Source organism: Barbus barbus, assembly GCF_936440315.1.
Source record: "Barbus barbus genome assembly, chromosome: 3".
Lineage (NCBI taxonomy): Eukaryota > Metazoa > Chordata > Actinopteri > Cypriniformes > Cyprinidae > Barbus > Barbus barbus.
Window position 1 is genome coordinate 41,889,590 of NC_136731.1, and position 22,164 is coordinate 41,911,753.

At 40.0% G+C, this 22,164-nt stretch overlaps 1 protein-coding gene across 1 annotated transcript; it reads right to left on the reverse strand.

The window, feature by feature from the left end:
- Positions 1-6,662: 6,662 nt before the first annotated feature.
- Positions 6,663-21,743, reverse strand: LOC306857620 (uncharacterized protein). The gene is made up of 3 exons (XM_079397646.1): positions 21,674-21,743; positions 20,988-21,107; positions 6,663-9,890 (listed from the first exon to the last, which is right to left on the reverse strand). The coding sequence occupies exons 2-3, from the start codon at positions 21,070-21,072 to the stop codon at positions 8,836-8,838; spliced, it is 1,140 nt and encodes a 379-aa protein (XP_079253772.1). The 5' UTR covers positions 21,073-21,107; positions 21,674-21,743; the 3' UTR covers positions 6,663-8,835.
- Between the last annotated feature and the right edge of the window lie 421 nt (positions 21,744-22,164).

Genomic DNA, 22,164 nt, shown 5'->3' on the forward strand with positions numbered 1-22,164 from the left:
CTAATGCTCTTTAAATCTGTTATGTTGTTGTGTCCTCTAGAAAGCTCTAGACTTATATCTACATAGAGACACTGAGTAGTTAAAAATCAAATAATAAAACCTAAAAAGTTGCTGCTCAATATACTTGAGGTTGTCCAGATCCTTGAGATTTTCAGAGAGCAGCTTGACACCTGAATCTCCTTGGTGATTGTAGCTCAGATCCAGCTCTCTCAGGTGTGAGGGGTTTAAACTCAAAGCTGAAGACAAATAACCACAGCCTTCCTCTGTCACCATACAGCCAGATAACCTACAGAAACACAGCAACAGTCCACTGTACATTAGTTTGGCTGTCAGACATCACTAACACACAGTCATTTGTGCAGTTATTTTCTGTAGTTTCAGTCAAAAAAGTAATCAGAAACAGTTATACTCCATTAAAGTACAAATGTAATTAAAAATAGGCACAAAGTATTTCTACATTGTCACTAGACACCCAGGGTTAACCACCTGGGGTCAACAATGGCGCCATCACTTGCATTTTTTTCCTGATGACAGCAAAAAGAACTTAAAATGCTCCGTAATATAAGTGCAATTCATGATTTGAATCTGTAAAAGGGTCTACTGTTATTTGTGTACATTCACAATATCAACAAAACAGTGTGCTTTTGTAAAATAAAGAAAATATACATGGTGTGCTTTCAGCCATCTCAGTCTCCGCGAATATCATTCTGAAATGCATCAATAAAATGAACTGAAACTCAGCGAATATTTGACACACAGACATGAGGGACATATCTATGGAATGCTTGAAGTGTCTACTTTTAATTTGTTTGTGTATTTTAAGTCTGATCGAACACATATATTCTGTGTTTTAAGTAATCCGTATGAAACTAACGCGAGGTACAGTTCCCTTCTGTCTGAGCTCATTATCTGTAATGTGATCACGCCTACGAACAGCGTGCACTGTTCATATGATAATTATCAATGTGAGACATGTGGAAATGTAAACGCTCACATTCAAAACTATAATGGTATAAGAAACAGAAAACAAATTATTCATTGTTTACCTAGGTCTTTAGTCTATGATTAGCTCACCTCACCTCTTATCTGACAAGTCTTCAGGTTTGAGTCGTTCGTTCATCACGTGACAGCCCCATAAACTTCACCAATGCAATCAGAGCTGGAAAGAGAATTGATTAGTTCATCTAGTCTATGGCAGCCCATAGAAACGGTTGCGGGAAAGTTGTAAAATTTGGCACACTGATAGAGGATAGTGTCAATACTAACCACACCACATTTGGAGTGTCTCTCTCAAATTCTCTAGCACCACCACTTGTCCAAAGTTTAACTCATGTTTATGCTAATAACTTTTGAACCGTAAGCCACAAAATTAAAATTATTTTTTCCTCTGAATCCTTGGCTCAAGCCGAGTTGAAGTTTTTTTTTGCTATTTTCAATTGTTTGTAAAACCTACTTTTTCGAAATCATCCAAGACGGTTCATCCGATTTTCACCAAAATTGGCTCAGATCATCTACAGACCATGATGGCACAACGTTATGGAATTCAAGTTGATTCACTTAACTGTTCTTGAATACCACATTAACAAATTCGCCGAAAAGCACGCAAAATAGATCTGAGGCTATATCTCCGCAAGGGTTTGACATATTGAGACAAAACTTGGTGTGTGTTATAACAAGCATAACCTGATGCTACCTGCAGTGTTTCGGCACTGTGCCACCTAGTGGTCAGGAGATATGAAAAATGCATATTTTGGCTTATAACTTGTGAATGGTTTGGCCAAAAATCACAAAACTGGTCTCTTTAGATTCGGTGCATCATGCTGAGTCGAATTTTCCCATGTCAGCCATTTTGGGCGTCGGCCATGTTGAATTTTGTAGTAAAATGCTATATTTTACGAACGCATTGACGTATCGTTACGAAACTTGGTATGGGTCATCAGCACGATGCCCTAAAGGAGCCTGAGAAGGCAGCGCCACCTAGTGGTAAAATCAAATATTCACATGCTTATAACTTTGGGTGGCATTGACTTATTTTCACAAGATTTAAATTTTTAGACTCCTGAATCCTTGCCGAGTCCAGTGAAACCAAACTTGGCAGGTTTTGCCTTATGGTTTGTGCTACATTGCATTTTAGCGCTTAAAAAACATTTGCCAATATCTTAGAAACCATTACTCCGATCGACACGAAACCACCGTAGGAAATTCGGAAACATAGCATGCCGGAATAAAGTTAATACCCGATTGCCAAAATTTTGATAGTAATTGGCACAAAAATGCAAACAAAGTCAACAATCAGTCATTTTTCATCTACTCATTTGCAAATATGTCTGTAACTCCAAAACAAAATGAGATATTTTCACCAAATTTGACACACACATGTATGGGCACACTCTAAGGACACATAAAAAAATTGGTGGGATTGTGCCTCTTGGTGGCGCTATAATTGAACAAAACATGAAATTGCCATTGACTACAATAGAGTATTATGACATAAAATACTATATTTTACGAATGCATTGGTTTACCATTACGAAACTTTGTATGTACCATTGAGACCATGACCTGAAAGTACTCAAAATGTTTTGAGACAGTGATTTTCTTAAAAACCTACTTTTTCGAACTCCTCCTTGACCGTTGGTCCGATTTTCACCAAAACCGAATCATATCATCTTCAGACCGTGCTGACAAAAAGTTATGGATTTTGTTTTGATAGACAAAACAGTTTTCACATACCACAACAACGAATTTGAGACATGATGCCAAAATGACACTTGAGGCCGTACCTCTGCAATGCTTTTGCACATTTACACCAAACTTTGTGTGTGCCATTGTCACCTCACATAAATACACCACATCGATTTGATAATGTATACTTTATAATTGCACTGTCCTTGGAGCGGACCTGACTTACATTTCACTGCTGGTTATACCCTGTATAATTGTGTATGTGACAAATAAAAATCTTGAATCTTGAATAATGGTGCCACCTGTTGGTCAAACGTGATAAGCCAATAAATCATATTACTAGAGGTTTATTTATGATTTTTCAGCCGTTTTGACTAAAATAATCCTAAATGGCTTCAATTACTAATTTCTGCAGTTGGTCTGATGCTCCATGCTATGCTTAGCTTCTCATTTTGCTGCTGGAGTGCTTGGCCCCATCATTATTGTTATTATTATTTACTCTTACAGTTACGTGATGCGCTTCTGGTCTCAAATTGTAGCTTTTTATTTCTTACAGTTTATAAATGTGTGAATTTCTGTCATGATGGTTCTTTTCCATAACACTGAATGTGGTAACACAGGTAATAAACTAAAGAGTTGGTTAGTCTTTTCCCCTCAGACAGCATAGGTTTAGCTTATGGGGCTGTCACGTGATGAACGAATGACTCGAAAAACCCAAAGACTCGATAGATGAACTCATCAATTCTCTTTCCGGCTCAGACTGCATTGGTGAAGTTTATAGGGCTGTCCCATGATGAACGAACGACTCCAACCCGAAGACTCGAGAGATGAACTAATCAATTCTCTTTCCATCTCTGACTGCATAGGTTACGCATATGGGGCTGTCACATGATGAACGAAAGACTCGAAAAACCCGAAGACTCGAAACAGGTGAATTAATTCAGTGCAGAACCTATAGGATGTTGTGCATGCGTGACTGAAAGAATCACTCCCCATTTAATCATACAGCAGTCAGTGAAATTACTCGCAGGGCTTTTCTGCCGCATCTCATGGCTGGAATGAGTCTCTCGTAGTTTTCTTGTGATGACGTGAACCTCTTTGGGTTGAACTCCTCCAGCACCTTCTCTGACATCAGCAGTACTGTGGTCAGCAGAGTGCACATTGAAGATGAGAGGTCTCTTTCTGGATGTTCATCTAAACTGAGGTATCTCTGGATTTCCTCATATAATGAATAATCCTTGAGCTCAAGCAAGCAGTAGAATAGGTTGACTAACGCTTCATCTGAGGTATTCTTGTCTGAGGTATTCTTTTGCACTTGTTTAATGTATTGAGTTATTTGTCTGATGCTCTCTGTGGTGTTTTCAGTATGTGTGATCAGACCTTGGAGCAGGTCTTGCCTGGATTTCAGTGTAATGCTATCAGAAACCGCAGGAACAGGTCCAGTTGTCCTCTTCGACTCCACATGGCTTTACCAACAGCATTCTGCAGTAGCTCCTGCAATGTGATATTTTCTTCTGGCTTAAAAAAAAACTGAAGCTCCTGCATGTTCTTGTTCTGGTAACAGGAGAACACATGCACTGTAGCTAGGGTTGCCACCCGTCCCGGTTTTCCAGGGATTGTTCTCTTTTTTGAGCGACAGTCCCAGAAAATTTATATTCTTTCCCGGGACACGAATTGTCCCGTTTTTTTGTGAAAATGTACTTCTAAAGTCGAATTTCCTGGTTTCAAATTAAACCGTTTTTTCTTCATGGTTGTGTACATCCAATCCTGTGTCCGTAAACGGGTAAAAACGGGTAAACAAACAGTGGATTTACAATGCCAGGCGTTTACTTTTATTTGATTGGAAGCTCAATTTATCGCCTAGCAACAGCCTGTGCTGTCGGTCCGTCGCGCGCGCACGCGCGCACACATCCAGGATGAAACAGTGTGAGTTCTTCAGTTACTAGCTACAGTATATGTTTACACAATGTTTTTAATGTATGTATTTAATGTAGAAAGGAGTCCAGAGTGAGTGCATGTACGCCAGGGAGTGCATCTATGTCAGGGAGTGCCTCTACGTCAGGGAGAGCAGGACAATTGTTAACAAAGTATATTTGCAAATATGGGTTGACCCCCCCCCCCCCCCCAAAAAAAAGTGTCCCGGTTTTTCACAAATCAAAGGTGGCAACCCTAACTGCAGCGAGGAACTCTTGAACACTCAGATGGACAAAGGAGAAGACCTTCGTCTCATGAAGTCCATCTTTAACATCTCAGCGATCATTCCTGTCAACAAGCTTTTAAATCTTTCTCATAGAGCACAATGTTTTTTTCTGCTTCAGCTGTTCAAATGCTAGCGTGGCTAACTTTAAAATCATTCTTTGTACGTTGTCTTTCTGTTTTTTCATCATATTTCTGGTTCTTAATGTTCATCTGTATCAGCAGGAACTGGATGTACATTACAGTGAGTGTTGTGCTGATGTTCTCTTCACTGTTCTTGATGACATGACTTGTGAATGTACAACAGCACAAATTAATGGGGCCAAGCCCTCTAATATTGATGCTTAGCAGTGTTTTTTTGTTTTACATGATTATATAAAGGAATGACTTGTTTTTTTTTTTATCCCCCCTCCCTCTCTATCTCCCTTTTGACTAGACTCTTTAATGTATTTATTACATGCCTGTTGTTGTTGTTTTTTATGGATGTTATGATGTTGTATGTAAAAAACAAAACAAAAAAAGTTGATAAAAAAATAAAATCTTAAAGGGGTGGTTGATTGCGATTTCACTTTTTTAATTTTAAATAGTGTGTAATGTTGCTGTTGGTGCATGAACAGTATCTGCAAAGTTGCTGCGCTGAAAGTTCAACGTAAGCGGAGATATCGTCTTTTAAAAATCAGGAAGTTTAATGCCTACAAAATAATGGGACTACAACGAGATACTTCCTGGGTTTTATACCTAACAAACCCATAAATTTACATCAACCCTCCCTCCGGAACATCCAAAAAAGAGGGCAAGGCCATGTTCTGCAGCTTTGTCGAAGAGGAAGAGTTATAGTGGAGAGCTGTAGCCATGCCGTCGAAAGTGTGTTATTTTCACCCAGCTGTCAGGTCTTCTGTGTTCGGGCTTCCTATGGACGCTGTAGTTCGTCAACAATGGTTAAAATTTATGTTTGATTATGTTCCTGACAATTACAATCATAACTTAGCTCTCTGTGCTGCGCATTTTACGGAAGACAGCTTCCAGAATCTACACCAGAGTTCAATGCCGGATTCAACCAGAAACTATTACTAAAGCATGGAGCAGTTCCAACTTTAAAACCAGAGGCAGCAGTTGTTGGGCCACAACCAGATTTAATAATTTTAAATGTATTTGCATGTATAATTTCAGACGTAATGTTTTAGTTTTATCAAGGACGTAAACAAATGCCAACGCTGGCTTTAGTAGCCAGTTAGTTATGCTATTTCGTGTGTCTATGACAAACGCGTACAAACATTTTGGACCCGAATTTGTAATTATGTACTAATTTTGTAAATGTATTTTCCATATGTACTTTATGACATAATTTTTCATGTAATTACTCAGTCATGTATTCAGTTATAATAAATGTTTAATCAGGAGAAAACCGTATCTCAAAAGCTAACAAACAGCAGTAGCATTTTCAAGTAACAGCGTATCGAAATTCTTTGAGAGAATAATAATAAAAGAAACGTTTTGTAAGAGCCATGTTTGCGGAGGTTCTGCTTGACTCTCTTCATTACCGCTTTCTGGCTCAAACTGATATTGACACCATTATTTACATTTGACCAGAGCACATGCAACTGTCGCCCGTAAAGATAATGGGCGTGAAGTTTCCGGACAATGTGCAGTATGCAGTTTAGCCAATCACAACACACCGGCCCAACTAACCAATCTCAGCCCATTGCCTGTTTCTGAGGGAGTGGTTTCATAGAATCAGGAAGTCAGCCGGTCGTTCAAATGACAGAGGAGAAAGCGGCTTACAATAAAGGTGAAATTTATGAAAAATAAGGCGTTTTTTAACAAACGAAACACGAAGACATGTTATATTGCACCCCATAAACACAATCAAGCAAAGAAAAAAAGTCAGTAAACCACCCCTTTAAATTGTGCTCCGAATACAAACAAAGCTTTTTCGTGTTTAGAACTACATGAGGGTAAGCAATTAATGACAAAATTTTCATTTTGGGGTGGAGTATCCCTTTAAAACCTACCCCATTCCAGAACAAGACATCCAGAGATTTTTGTATTAGAATAAATGCAAATAAAACATAAGAACTGAAGGAACATAAAGACAAAAACATAAGATTAAGACAACAGATAGCTTAACGGTGTGCTAGACATAGGATATTTTCACAAAAATGTATAATGCAAGCATCATAGCTTTTATCAGAGTATAATATTACACAGGCCTATAATAATAAATGCTAATGATGTCACAGAGTCGTTTCACACTGAATGTTACTTTACTTACTTTTGTCATTTAACAGACGCTTTTGTCCAAAGCGACTTACAAATAAGAAAAAGTAACTAAAACTAAACGTTACAACTCTATAAATACTATATACCCACATATTTAAGAAAATAAAGAAATTAAATAAAATTGACACATGCATATAACAACATTTCAATAATAAACATGTAAATGAAAAAACTAAAATAAAAAGTGATACTACTATCCCTTGCCGGTGTCCCTGCCCGGTGGAGTCGCACGGTAGTTGATGGTCTTTACACTCTTCGGTCTTCACACTAAGAGGGCTTCACACGACGACTGCCATTAGAATGTTATTGAATGAGTCTGTGTAAAACTGAATGAATGAGTCTGAGTAAAACATGTCATTAAATATAGAAAACATATGTAAATACTTCTCAATGTAAATATATTGGACATGTTTTATGGTCGTGTTCTATTAAATGCACGTTAAAGGAGGCAACTGGGTGGTGATGGCGCAGTGGATAAGACACATGCCTTTGGTGTGAGAGACCTGGGTTCGAATCCACTGTGAGACACCAATGTGTCCCTGAGCAAGACACTTAACCCCCTAGTTGCTCCAGAGGCGTGCGACCTCTAACATATATAGCAATTGTAAGTCGCTTTGGATAAAAGCGTCAGCTAAATGAATAAATGTAAATGTAACTGAGCTTGTCAAGGCAGATCGTGCAGCATTATACAAACTAATTCATGCACTCTGATCTCAGTACTGTATTTCACCAATTATACGCTGAGCAAATAATTATTTAATTAATTTCAAAATTGGACCAAGTTGCAAATCGCAACCTAGGTTCAAATTGGGTTAATCATGCAGCACTAGTTTGCTAGATTAAATTCGACGAAGAGTCACACAACAAGCGATCACTTTGTAAACCAAACGCTTTGTCTTAAACACATGCGTGTGAATAACCTTGCAAAAATGATCAATTCTACACCCAACTGTATAAAACAATATGAATACTTATCATGGTTTAGGCTGATGTAGTGATGAAGACGGAATGCTGATTTTGATAGCAGGCCCGGAGAGTCTTCAATGAAAGTTAACATGAGAGTTCAGGCAAAAATATAATTTGGTGATTGAGACTTGAGTATTGACGTGACAACTCGATGATGATGGGCATTCAGACTGATAGCAGACATTAACTGCTGTTTCACATTTTCCGCTGTGAAATAGTACCACGCACATCATAGTAGGATGATCAAACAAACGTAAACGGTACGGTTATATTAGTTTGTTGCACAATATTAACAGCGTGCATCATGAAAGTAATGCAATTTACGCAATCGTTCACAGAAGTTTACATTTATATTATGTTAGAATAAGCAAACTACAAGTGACACATATAAATAAGACAATTGAACGATATGAAACTCATAAGAAAGCACAATGATATAATTTATGAAGAAAAATTACATACAAGAATTTAACTTTTTGACATTGTCCTTTGGGGAGGAACTCCATCTTTGAGTTGATCTGAATCTCAGTTGAATCTGCTGGTTTTGAAGATGAACTTTATTCACTGTGGAAACTTTAGATAAAGTTTCTTTGTCATGTCCCTTGTAATGTCTGGTTAGAACAGATTTATCCAGATGATATTTTACAGCTTGACACATTATTGTCACATTTGGTGATGACACAAATCAGACCTAAAAGTGCAGATGATCTACTTATTGTGAATGTTTTTTGTATGTCTGCGTAGAGCAGATGAATCACTGAAACGCTTCCCACATGCAGTGCAGTGATACGGTTTCTCTCCAGTGTGAATCCTCTCATGTGTTTTCAGATGTGCTGAATTACTGAATCTCTTGTCACAGTGTGAACAATTATAAGGTTTCTCTCCCGTGTGAATCCTCTCATGTGTTTTCAAGTGTCCTGAATGATTGAATCTCTTGTCACAGTGTGAACACTTGTACGGTTTCTCTCCAGTGTGAATCATCTCATGCTGTTTTAAGCGGCTCGCTGTAGTAAAAGTCTTCTCACACTCAAAGCACATGTACTCTCTCACACCAGTGTGTATTTTCAGATGTATTTTTAAATGTTGTAGAAATGAAAAACTCTTTCCACACAAATTACATGAATGTGGCTTCTCCTTTATATGAACTCTCAGGTGATTCGTCAGGTTTGAAGCTCTTAAAAATGTTTTGCTGCACTGATAACATGTGTACAGTTTCTTTCCAGTGTGGAAGTTCATGTGACACTTAAGGGATGATGATCGTGTGAAACTCTTTCCACACTGATCACAAGTGAACGGTTTCGCTCCAGTATGAACTCTCATATGGTCCGTAAGGTTTCCTGTTTGTGCAAAACTCTTCCCGCACTGATCACATGTGTACGGTTTCTCTCCAGAGTGAATTATCTCATGTCTTTTCAGGGTTCCTGACTGACTGAATCTCTTATCGCATTGTGAACACTTGTAAGGTTTCTCTCCAGTGTGAATCCTCTCATGTGTTTTCAGACTTGATAACACACTGAATCTCTTGTCACAGTGTGAACACTTGTATGGTTTCTCTCCAGTATAAAGTCTAATGTGAAAATTAAGATTATATTTGCATGTCAAACTCTTTGCACACGTGTAGGTGAAAGATTTCTTGGTTTTTGATTTCCTTAAAATTATCTTTTGGCTTTGACAGCAACTCAAAGGTTTTTCTCCAGTTTTGAAGTGGTTTTTTTCCTCAAATTCACTCAATTCTTCATTGTCCTCATTTTCTTTAATCAACTCTGAAATAAAAGCAAAAACAGTTCCTTTGTCAGTAACTCAAAGTAAAAAGACAAAATTGAACCCTGGTGTAACAGTGGAATTGCTATACAAAATATTGATAATTTTTATGCAGTTTTATAAATACATCTAATACATTATATATTTAGTCATTTAGCAGACGCTTTTATCCAAAGCAATATACAAATGATGACAATAGAAGCAATCAAAACCAACAAAACAACAATAAAATGCAAGTGCAATGACAAGTCTCGGTTAGCCTAACGCATACACACACACAGACACACACACAGTCATGTACTGTTAATGCTTTTGATATTTTATTTAAAATGTAATTTAATTAAATTCATAAAAATCTAACCTTTCATTGGATAAAAAGAATTTAAAATGGGGGGAAAGATCATAATGAAATAAATGTTTTTATCAAATACACCCCTAGAAATTCTTGTGAGTAAAATATCTCTGACGTTCATTCCCATTCCCATATTCACAATTTTAAGCACTCCAGGGGGATTATGAACATGAAATTATCCAGCCATGGCTTCCTGTTTCACAGAACTATAAATAGGAGAGAAAACAAAGCCCAAATTCCCTTAATCATCCATCACAATGAGAAAAACCAAAGAATATATTTCTGATGTGCAGCAAAAGATAATTGAGCTTCACAAATTAGTGAAGTGGCTTTAAGAAAAGAGCTAGAGCAATGAAAATTCCCATTTCCACCATCAGGGCAATAATTAAGAATTTCCAATCAACATAAAATGTTATGAAACTGCCTGGAAGAGGACGTGTGTCTATATCGTCCTAATGCACAGTGAGAAGGAGAGTTTGAGTGGCTAAAGACTCTCCAAGGACCACAGCTGGAGAATTGTACATTGTACAATATAAAATAGAAATAAATACATTTATACATTTTAAATTTTAATTAAAACAATAAGTAAACAATAATCTCCTGGCCAGAGGAGAACTGGCCCCCCAACTGAGCCTGGTTTCTCCCAAGGTTTTTTTTCTCCATTCTGTCACAGAGGGAATTTTGGTTCCTTGCCGCTGTCGCCTCTGGCTTGCTCAGTTGGGGACACTTAACTTCTAGTGATTATCATCAATTTGATTTCACAGATACTATTTAAACTAAACTGATCTAGACAATGACATCTCTGAATTCAATAATGAAATGCCTTTAACTGAAAACCTTTTTTTTTTAAATCTTTTCATTTTACATTATTGACACACTATTTTCCTGTTTTTGATATTGTGCTGTTGCTTTGACACAATATACATTGTAAAAAGCGCTATATAAAAAAAGGCGACTTGACTTGACTAATAGCCTACTAAAATGATTAAAACCTTATTTTTAAGAAATAATCAAAATATGTCTTCAATGTTTTAATTGTAAAAATTTTATTCTCTTTATTTTCCAAAAAAATGTCATTAATTAAAAGATAAATTAAATTAATGTTTTACGTCGGAAAAAAACGGAACTTCACAGTACTTGAGAACCTAGACTTTGCCGATGATACAGCCCTACTATCATCGACATTTGACCAGCTGCAGACGAAGACCACAAGATTGGAAGTAAATGCAAGAAGGGTAGGACTCCAACTGAAAGCCCAAAAGTGCAAGGTGATGAAGTTGAACAGCAAGGAGGAAGATGCACTGCGAGTACGGCAGAACGGTGTGAAGGACGTGGAGTGCTTCACATACCTTGATGCGGAAGTGACCCATGATGGAGGTGGCACAGTGGACATACAGAGGAGAATAGCTTTGGCCAGTGCAGTTTTTCACTAGCTGGCCAATGTATTTTATGCCAGAGACATCGACAGGAAGACCAAGGTGACATTGTTCAAGACTTTGGTGCTATCTACACTACTATATGGGTGTGGAACTTGGAAGCTGACCAAAGGGGAGGAGAAAAAACTGGATACCCTCCAGAACAAGTGTCTCAGAAGAATCCTCAGGATTCGCTGGCAAAAACATGTCACCAACGAGAGGATACTGGAATTGGCAGAGACTGAGAGAGTCAGAGATGAAGTGAGGAGGAGAAGATGGGCCTGGATTGGTCACGTGCTGAGGAAACATCCAACTAGTGACTGTTCAAGATTCAAGATATTTATTCGTCACATACACAATTATGCAGAGTATAACCAGCACTGAAATGTAAGTCAGGTCCGCTCCAAGGACAGTGCAATTATATAGCATACAAATATTAAGAAAAAGAAAAGTAGAAAAAAAAATACAATAAAATAAAAGATAAAAAATATAAATATAAATGTGCAGGTCAGTATGTTGTTGACTTAAATAGTAATATAAGAGGAATGTGCAAAAGAATGTGCAAAACACCACCCCCCAGCACTCTGGAGAATCAACACCTGGCAGACGACTTAAACGAGTTCTTTTGTCGTTTTGAACGATCACCCCACACCCGCCCAGAACACCCCTCCACACAACCATTCACACCTCCAGCAACCCCTCTCTCCCCCACACCTACAATTCAAATCAGCGAAGACGATGTGTGCCAGGTCTTCAGGAAGAACAAAAGAAGGAAAGCACCTGGTCCAGATGGTGTGTCACCAGCCTGCCTAAAAATCTGTGCTGAGCAGCTGGCCCCCATCTTCACACAGATCTTCAATAGATCACTGGAGCTGTGTGAAGTCCCCTCATGCTTCAAACGCTCCACCATCATCCCCGTCCCAAAGAAACACAAAATTACTGGACTTAATGACTACAGACCTGTGGCACTAACGTCTGTAGCCATGAAATCATTCGAAAGACTGGTTCTGGCTCATCTGAAGGACATCACTGGACCCTTACTGGACCCCCTGCAGTTTGCCTACAGAGCAAACAGGTCTGTGGATGATGCAGTCAACATGGGACTGCACTTCATGCTGCAGCATCTGGACAGACCAGGGACTTATGTGAGGATCCTGTTTGTGGACTTCAGCTCTGCTTTTAACACCATTATCCCGGAAACCCTTCAAAATAAACTAACTCAGCTCTCCGTCCCCACCTCCGTCTGCCAGTGGATCAACAGCTTCCTGACAGACAGACAGCAGTTAGTAAAGCTTGGCAAATTCACATCCAGCACTCGAACCATCAGCACTGGAGCTCCTCAGGGCTGCGTACTCTCCCCACTGCTCTTCTCCCTCTACACCAACGACTGCACATCTAAAGACCCCTCTGTCAAGCTCCTGAAGTTCGCAGACGACACCACACTGATCGGCCTCATCCAGGACGGTGACGAGTCTGCTTACAGACAGGAGGTTAAGGAGCTGGCTGTCTGGTGCAGTCTCAACAACCTGGAGCTTAACACGCTCAAAACGGTGGAGATGATCGTGGACTTCAGGAGAAACCCCCCTGCTCTCCCCCCACTCACCATCATGAACAGCACCGTGACTGCAGTGGAGTCATTCAGATTCCTGGGCACCACCATCTCTCAGGACCTGAAGTGGGATATTCACATTGACTCCATTGTCAGGAAGGCCCAGCAGAGGTTGTACTTTCTTCGCCAGCTGAGGAAGTTCAACCTGCCACAGGACTTACTGAAACAGTTCTACTCTGCCATCATTGAATCCATCCTCTGCACCTCAATAACTGTCTGGTTCAGCTCAGCTACCAAATCTGGCCTCAGAAGACTACGGAGGGTAGTCCGGACTGCTGAGCGAATCATTGGTACAACCCTCCCCACTCTCCAAGAACTGTACTTATCCAGAGTGAGCAAAAAGGCTGGTAAAATCACTCTGGACCCCTCACATCCAGCACACAACCTTTTTGAACTTTTACCATCTGGTCGACGCTACAGAGCTCTGAGCACCAGAACGACCAGACACAGGAACAGTTTCTTCCCTCAGTCAATACATCTCATGAACACTCAATAAATAAACGTAGAACACACAACTAATACATTATCCATTCACCACACTCACTTATTTTATTTTCTCATTTCTAATTTGCACATACTTGACCTGTACATACATAGTCGCCTATATTATATATTATATATTGTGTATTTTTTATTTTTTTTTGCTGCTTTGTACATTGGTCATTGGCTATTTCCTGTTATTTTGTTTCATTACCTGTGTCCTGTCCTGTTACTGTCCTTCCGTTGCACTGTGGAGCTTCTGTCACTACAACAAATTCCTTGTATGTGTAAACATACTTGGCCAATAAAGCTCATTCTGATTCTGATTCTGATTCTGAAAAAGGTTGTACAGGGTATTTAAATAGCAGCAATATGAGGTATTGAAAGATTATGAATAGCTTATTGATATAGTGTTATTTACATGGAGTCAAGTGACGTTATGACACAGAGTTAGAATTTAGGAGCCTGATGGCCTGGGGGAAGAAGCTCCTCCTAAGTCTCTCAGTTTTTGCCATCAGGCTACGGAAGCGCTTGCCAGATGGAAGCAAAGTGAATAGTCGGTTACCAGGGTGATTTGAGTCCTTGATCATTTTGACAGCTCTATTTTTGCAGCGTTTGAGGTAGATGTCCTGCAGAGAGGGGAGAGCAAACCCTGAGATGCACTCAGCTAAGCGCACAACTCTCTGTAGTGCTTTGCAGTCCTGATTGGAGCTGTTTCCATACCACACTGAGATGCACTGAGTCAATACACTTTCTATGGTCCCTGAAAAAATGTTTTCAGGATTGCTGGTGAGACCCTGAATTTCCTCAGCTGTCGCAGGTGGTACAGTCTTTGCCTGGCTTTCTTAACCTGTGTTTGGATGTGTGTAGACCAAGTCAGGTTCTCGGAGATGTTTACACCGAGGTACTTAAAGCTACTCACCCGCTCCACAGGGGTCCCACTGATCATAAGAGGAGTGTAGGGCCGCTGCTGTCTCTTCCTAAAGTCCATGATCAGCTCTTTAGTTTTCCCCACATTCAGAGAGAGACAGTTGTCCTGGCACCAAGATGTGAGTCTCTCTACCTCATCCAAGTATGCGGTCTCATCGTTGTTGGAGATGAGGCCCAGAACCACAGTATCATCAGCGAATTTGATGATAGATGTGGAGCTGTAAGAGGACACGCAGTCATGCGTGTAGAGAGAGTAGAGCAGGGGACTCAGGACACAGCCCTGTGCGGCTCCTACGTTCAGAGTGATGGAGTTTGAGGTGAACTGGCCAACTTTCACCACTTGGTCTGCCGGTGAGGAAGTCTTGAATCCAGTCACAGAGTGAGGAGTTTAGGCCGAGGTCTGTGAGTTTAGAAGTCAGCTTGATGGGGACTATAGTATTGAAAGCTGAGCTATAGTCAATGAATAGCAGCCTTACATAATTCCCATTGTTGCTGTCCAAGTGTGTGAGGGAAGAGTGGAGGACGTGAGAGATGGCATCGTCAGTAGATCTATTTGGATGATAGGCAAACTGAAGAGGGTCCAAAGTAACAGGGATGGAGGAGCAAATGTGGCTCTTTACAAGTCTTTCAAAAACCTTCAAGACTATAGATGTGAGGGCAACTGGGCGATAGTCATTCAGGCAAGAGGGTTTATTGTTCTTAGACACAGGGATAATGACACATTTTTTAAATGAGGTGGGAACCACAGAGGTAGCAAGGGACTCATTAAAGATAGAAGTGAACAAACCAGCGAGCTGATCAGCGCAGGACCTCAGAACACGGCCGGTTATCCCATCTGGTCTGGCTGCTTTCCTGATGTTCACTTTCTTTAGCGCCCTCCGAACCTCATCCTCCTACACGGTGATTACAGGATTATCGCTGCTCTGCCTGCTGCTTCCTGACGTGCTGGTCAGCAGAGTTGCACTGCCACCGTTGCAATCGAAGCGGCCGTAGAAGATGTTTAACTCGCTGGCCAGCAACGGATCTGCTCTCACCTCAGCGGAGGATTTGTTTCCGAAGGCACAGATTGTCCTCAGTCCCTGCCACATCCGTCGAGAGTCATTGAGCAGGAAATGAGACTCAATTCTCTCTCTGTATCTGTGTTTGGTGGCTCTTACTGCGCGTCGGAGAGCATAGCACGATGCTTTGTACTCGCTCATATTCCCGGTCAGAAGAGCCTCATTGTAAGCGGCAGTGCGTTTGTTAACCGCAGCACGGATTGTTCTGTCCACCCACGGTTTCTGATTAGAGAATGTCCTTATAGTTATTGTTTCTGTAGCTTGCTCAGTTAGCGTGTTTACAAAGCTTAATGCTACATCCGTGAACTCGCTGACATCAGAAGAACTCGTCCGGAACATGTCCTAGTCGACGTCATCAAGAGCCGACTGTAGCATAGCCTCTGAGTGGGAGGACCAGCGCGTCACTACTCTCTGCACCGGGGGATCCTGAATGAGCCTTTGTTTATATTCCGGTGTGAGGAAAATGGTGGCATGGTCCGATTTGCCAAAAGCCGGTAGTGAGCGGGCTTTGTAGGCATTCTTAAACTGCGTGTAGCAGTGATCCAGTGTATTTGGTCCTCTAGTTGGACAGGATACCTGTTGATGAAAGTTTGGCATGACCTGCCTGAGGTTGGCTTTGTTAAAGTCTGTGCTGTTGCCTTGGGTTGGAGGCCAGAAGTAAGGAGAAGAAAACGACGGCCAAAAACAACATGGCATTGAACTGTTGAAAAGGAAAGAGATGGAGAGGGGTGGCCTTCATGGGAGAGAGCCAGACAAGCAGCCAAAGATAGGAAGCAGTGGAAAGAAAATGTCCAGGCCTTATGCGCCTCCTGGCGCAGAGAGGATTAAGTTAAGTAAGTTCATATCTTCTTCATAGTAGCCTGCAGGTAAATGGACAGACCCCAACATTGGCCAATCATAGCACATATACAGTACATATACAGCACAAATACAGTAGTCATCATTAACTAAGCATTAACTTCTCATGACTTCATGTGTGTGGCCCCTCAACTAAAGTGGTGACTTGGTCCATTTAAATACTGATAATTCAGTGTGTTATTAATGATGGCATAATTGTAAAATGACATGAATATGAACATGAAATTTCAAGCTTTTGCACACAATGTACTGTGGACACAAAGGGACTTTGATCATAACTTTCTGCTTTATTCTTAAACAGTACAACCCAGTTAAATCAACAGCAATGCCTAGTAAGAACTGAGAAGGAATTCAGTACATATAAAATAAACTTTATGAATGAATGAATGAATGATGCATTTATATAGCGCATTTATTGTGTATTGCCGTACACCCAAAGCGCTTTACAATCATGTGGGGGGTCTCTCCTCAACCACCACCAGTGTGCAGCATCCACTTGGATGATGCGACGGCAGCCACAGTACAACGGCGCCAGTGCGCTCACCACACACCAGCTACAGGTGGAGAGGAGAGTGTGATAGAGCCAATCAAATGGATGGGGATTACTAGGAGGCCATGATTGATAAGGGCCAGTGGTGGGAATTTGGCCAGGACACCGGGGTTACACCCCTACTCTTTACGAGAAGTGCCATGGGATTTTTAGTGACCACAGACAGTCAGGACCTCGGTTTAACGTCTCATCCGAAAGACGGTGCTTTTTACAGTATATTTTCCCCGTCACTATACTGGGGTGTTAGGACCCACACAGACCACAGGGTGAGCACCCCCTGCTGGCCTCACTAACACCTCTTCCAACAGCAACCTAGTTTTCCCAGGAGGTCTCCCATCCAGGTACTGACCAGGCTCAACCCTGCTTAGCTTCAGTGGGCAACCTGTCTTGGGCTGCAGGGTGATATGGCTGTGGAGTGATATGGCTTTAAGTGCCTTTATATCTGAAAACTCTTTACAAAACCATAAAGCTGGTTTACAGGACCATAAAGGATTTACAAAAAAAAAGATGAGAAGGTTTCACAAACAGCTTAGTCTTTTTTAAGGTAAGGAGACACCTTTTAGTGTAACAAGCTACTGATGCGGAATCCTCATTAAATATTTCATGTTGAACAAAAATAAACTGATCAAATAAATGGCACAAACATGGCAGTACCTATACAAACTTGTCCTTTGTAGGGTATAGAGTGCAGAAAATGGAATTATATGTTAGTTGCAGGGGGTTTTGTGAGCAGTAGCCTACAGCTTCATCTATCTTAAAGAAAAAATGTATGGTTTTGTAAAGAGTTTTCAGACATACAGGCACTTAAAGTTCATGGTATATGAAGTTACCACTTTAGTTGAGGGGCCAAACACATGAAGCCATGAGAATCTTCAGGCACTTCACGATCCGATCCAATTCCGATTCTGAGAGTCACGATCCGATTCCAATTTCCCCCAATTAATTATTCTGCTGTGTAAATACATCTTTACAACTTTACATCTGAACCAAAATGGCAGTTTCTATGCTTTTTGTTTATAGTTGGAATCTCTGTATGTCAGTACCGCCATCTTAAATGTAAGGGTGTGAATCTTCACTGGTTTCACGATTGAATTCAATTACGATTATCATTATCAACTCAATATCACGATGCGTCACATTCTCAGTTTTCAATATTACTGCACATGGCTACATTTTCATATAAATTTTAAATCAAATTTATTTTGTGCAAAATTTACTTTATTTTTTTATTAAGCAGGCTACTTTTTAAAAACAATTACTTATTTAAAATAAGTGTTCTTTAAGTATCCGAAAGTTTATAGACAATAGTTATGGATTTTTCTTTTTTTTTTCCTCAGCCATTTGATTATTACTGATGAGATCATAGACAGTGGCAGATTTAACAGGCTGCATTCAGACTAATGCACAGATCTATTTCGAGATATCAGATGTTTTGTCCTGCTCTGAAAACATAACTGACTGCGTATACATAGATTTTGTCTAAAAGTATAAAAAAAATGCAAGTGCATTTAACCGCAGCCGCAATCAAGCTTCAAGACAAACAAACACAAAGTGCACGTGAAAGTCTCAGTGCGCGAATATTGTACATCTAATAGTACTGCATTCCAAATGGTATAAATGAAAGCATATCTAAAGTAAAACATGGTGGGTGGAAGCACACGCTGTCAAGCAATGTGCACATGTCTCACAGCGCAAATTCTGTGCAATGAAGCCCGCCGTGTCTCTAGCGCGCACACGTGCCATATGTGGGGAAGAAAAAAGAATCGTGATGCATCGGAGAATACATTTTTTCTCCCACCCCTAGTCACACTTTCTCCTTCGTCCATCTCCTTCAGCACCTCCAAATGATAGGCTTGAAGGATGGCCATGGTGTGGAGAGCCGCGCCTGCCTGTCCCGCTGCCGTGTAGGACTTACCGATCAAAGCGGAAGTGGTCCTACATCCTCGGAGTCGGAGGCCGCAATAAACAAAATATCCTCCAATCCCAAGGAAACGGCTTCCCGTGCCTCCAGACTGGGCGTATGATAGCTGCGAAAAAACTCAATCGGAGAATCTGCACGGTGACGCTCGGGTGATGGAGGGAGTGAAAGTGAAAACTCTCCATGGCCTCGAGCTCCGGATCCAAACTCCAGGCCGCGGCTTCGCAGAGGGAGGAGGCCTCCGGAGCAGTGCGGTGGGAGAGAACGGCAGATTCACAATCAAAAGCCGCGAGTCTAGCACGCAAGGTTTTTAAAGTTAAATTCTCGCAGCACTTGCAGTTAGAAACGCCAAAGATAGCATCTCGTGCATGGGCCAGGCCCATACATCTGATGCACTTGCCATGCTGGTCGTCACTCGCGATGAGACGAGAGCACGGCAGCTGGCACCGACGAAAGTCCATTCCAATCACCGCTCGGAGAATAATATTCCACTGATGCGGTCACTGAATTGGAAAGAAAGTCCAAAACGTTGGGCCAGAAAAACCGTAAGAAGCGAACGCTTCTGAAGAGAGAAAATCTGAGGGATAAGATGGCACGAGCGTGGGTCTACGTCAATCACGTATGACGTAGGGGCGGTATTTCGCGCCATCAGCCAATGAATTGGCGTGATTCTATAAGGGCTTCAGACAATCGTCACACCCATTGCCTCAGTGAACCTATGAAAGAGAACTAATGCCATGCTTCCTCATATCTAATATCCAAAGGTAGGATGTACAGGGTGAAAAGCAATGGGCCTAGTACTGAGCCTCGCAGTACCCCTATTAAACCATATACACCCGAGTCTCTGGCCTGCTAGATAGGAGGCAGCAATAAAGACTAAATTCTGTGTCTCTGGTCTGTTCAGAGAAGGAAACACCAGATACAGTCATGTGAAAGAGAAAGTAAACCTCCTTTAAATTCTATAATTTTATGTATCAGGACATAATAATATACATAAAAAAAGATCAATTAGTCCCTGATAGTCTTTAAATTAGGTAAATGCAACCTCAGATGAATAACTCATAACACACTGTGTCATCATTTGTTTAAAAAAAAAGGAGGCAAAATGGAGAATCCATGTGTGACAAATTAAGTACACTCTTACTGTTTCTGTAGGAATTTAGAGGCATTTGCTGCTAATCAAATCCCTTGAAAAAAACTCTGAGAAACTTCTCATCAGACTTTGAATGTTTTCTTGGCCTTCCAGTCCTTTTCTATTCCATTAAGGTTTAAGAGAGCCAGGTTCCTGCTATTGCTCAAGTGTAATATACAGAAACCTTTTTTTCAGATTTGTTTGCGCTGCGCTTCACGTTGAGTTCATCACTGGACAGACCAAATGATAACTTTCCCATTCAGCCCTGCATCTGGAGAGCCTCTTGTGTTCAAAGGGCAGACGTGAGCTCATCATGTTTTGAGAAACCACGCAGGTGAACTTAATGCTGTGTTCTGTGTGAAATGGCCATAAAACGGCACATTTTTTTCCAGACTCTGTGGCTGTAGAAACAAAGAGGATGAAACACAATCATGGGCAAATAAGCTTCTCTACTACTTCTTTTGAAACTGATTTCATCATAATTGCTATTAGTATTATCTACACTGAAAAATCCTTATTTGTTTATTCAACTAAGTGTGGACCTTTGTAAAATATGTGACAAATTATGTCCCGTATTGATTTGACACAGGACACATTATTTTACCTTATTACCTATTTTACCGATTCCATCATTAGAAAAGTTAAAGATTTGATTTTACTCTATAATAATCTTATAGTAACAGTATTTGTGTCTTATTCGCCTTAATTAGGACACCCATTCTTCACAAATATCATTCTGTAGAAGTGGACAGAATAAGGATCAAATGACTGAGTTCAGCTTTGAGAAAGAAACCAACCTGTTTGTTCCTCAGCATCTTCTTGTTTCAAGCTGAAAACTTCTGCAATCCTTATGTCTTCACTCTCCTCTTTAATAAACGCCATCTTTATGGATCTCAGGCACTTCACCAGGAGTTTTTCTGAGAAAAATAAAAGAAGAAAAATCTAAATGTCTGGATGTGTCTCAGTCAGCTTCCTATTTCAGTTGTCAGTGAACTGATCAGCCAAAAAACACTCAAAATTAGAACTACACATTACTAAAAGAACACAATTATACCAATAAAGACATGACAGGTTTAGATATTTATCGTTTACATTTGGTATTTAATGATGTTTATGTTAAATTCAGTAGATTGTACTGTTATGGAAACCTTTGCAGTTGGATTGTGAAAATTGTCTTATAGCCTACATCTGTGTCTTCTCGTTGTATTTACACTGTTTTAACCAAACAGATGTGATCATTGTACAAAACATCTGGTTCAACTTCCAAAAAACCTGTTTTTGAACTGATTCTCGATATAGGGATCTTTTCTGTTTCTCATGTGTGGATGTGCTTTACTCACAAAAATAACACTCATTCATCTTATATCAAGCATTACATTGTTTCATTCAGTAAGAAAACTTTCGTTTTGCAATTCTTGGTAAAATTATACATTTGCATGAACGGTTCGACTTCATTTAAAGCCTTTAAATGTTTAAAACAAACCTTTCTTCAGGTGAAGTTTCGCGTTCGGTTAACAGCGCTGCCTTATGACGTCATACAGCCATTCCAAAATAGAAGTCCCGTTCACGCGCTCAAATCAGAAATGCACATAAAAATATACACACAAATAATAAAACACATATCAATGGTGTTCAGAGTTGCATAATATATTTGTTTAAATAAACTTTGGCCAATGTTAAATTCCAGTGAGAGTTTGTCTGCAGAAACCATTTAAGGAGCCAGGAACCTTTTAGGTTTTTTATTTATTTATTTATAGAAAGGGCTTGGTTATAATCTTTTTAAAGCCACAGACACACACACACACTGTTGTACGCTTTTGTCTCAATACATAGTTTGAGATGAAGAAATCAGCATTTTATGCTTTTTACATTTTCCATAAATTTCACATAAATGTCATATACTATACAGTATATATATATGTGTGTATATATATATATATATATATATATATATAATTAAATAATAAAAACTAA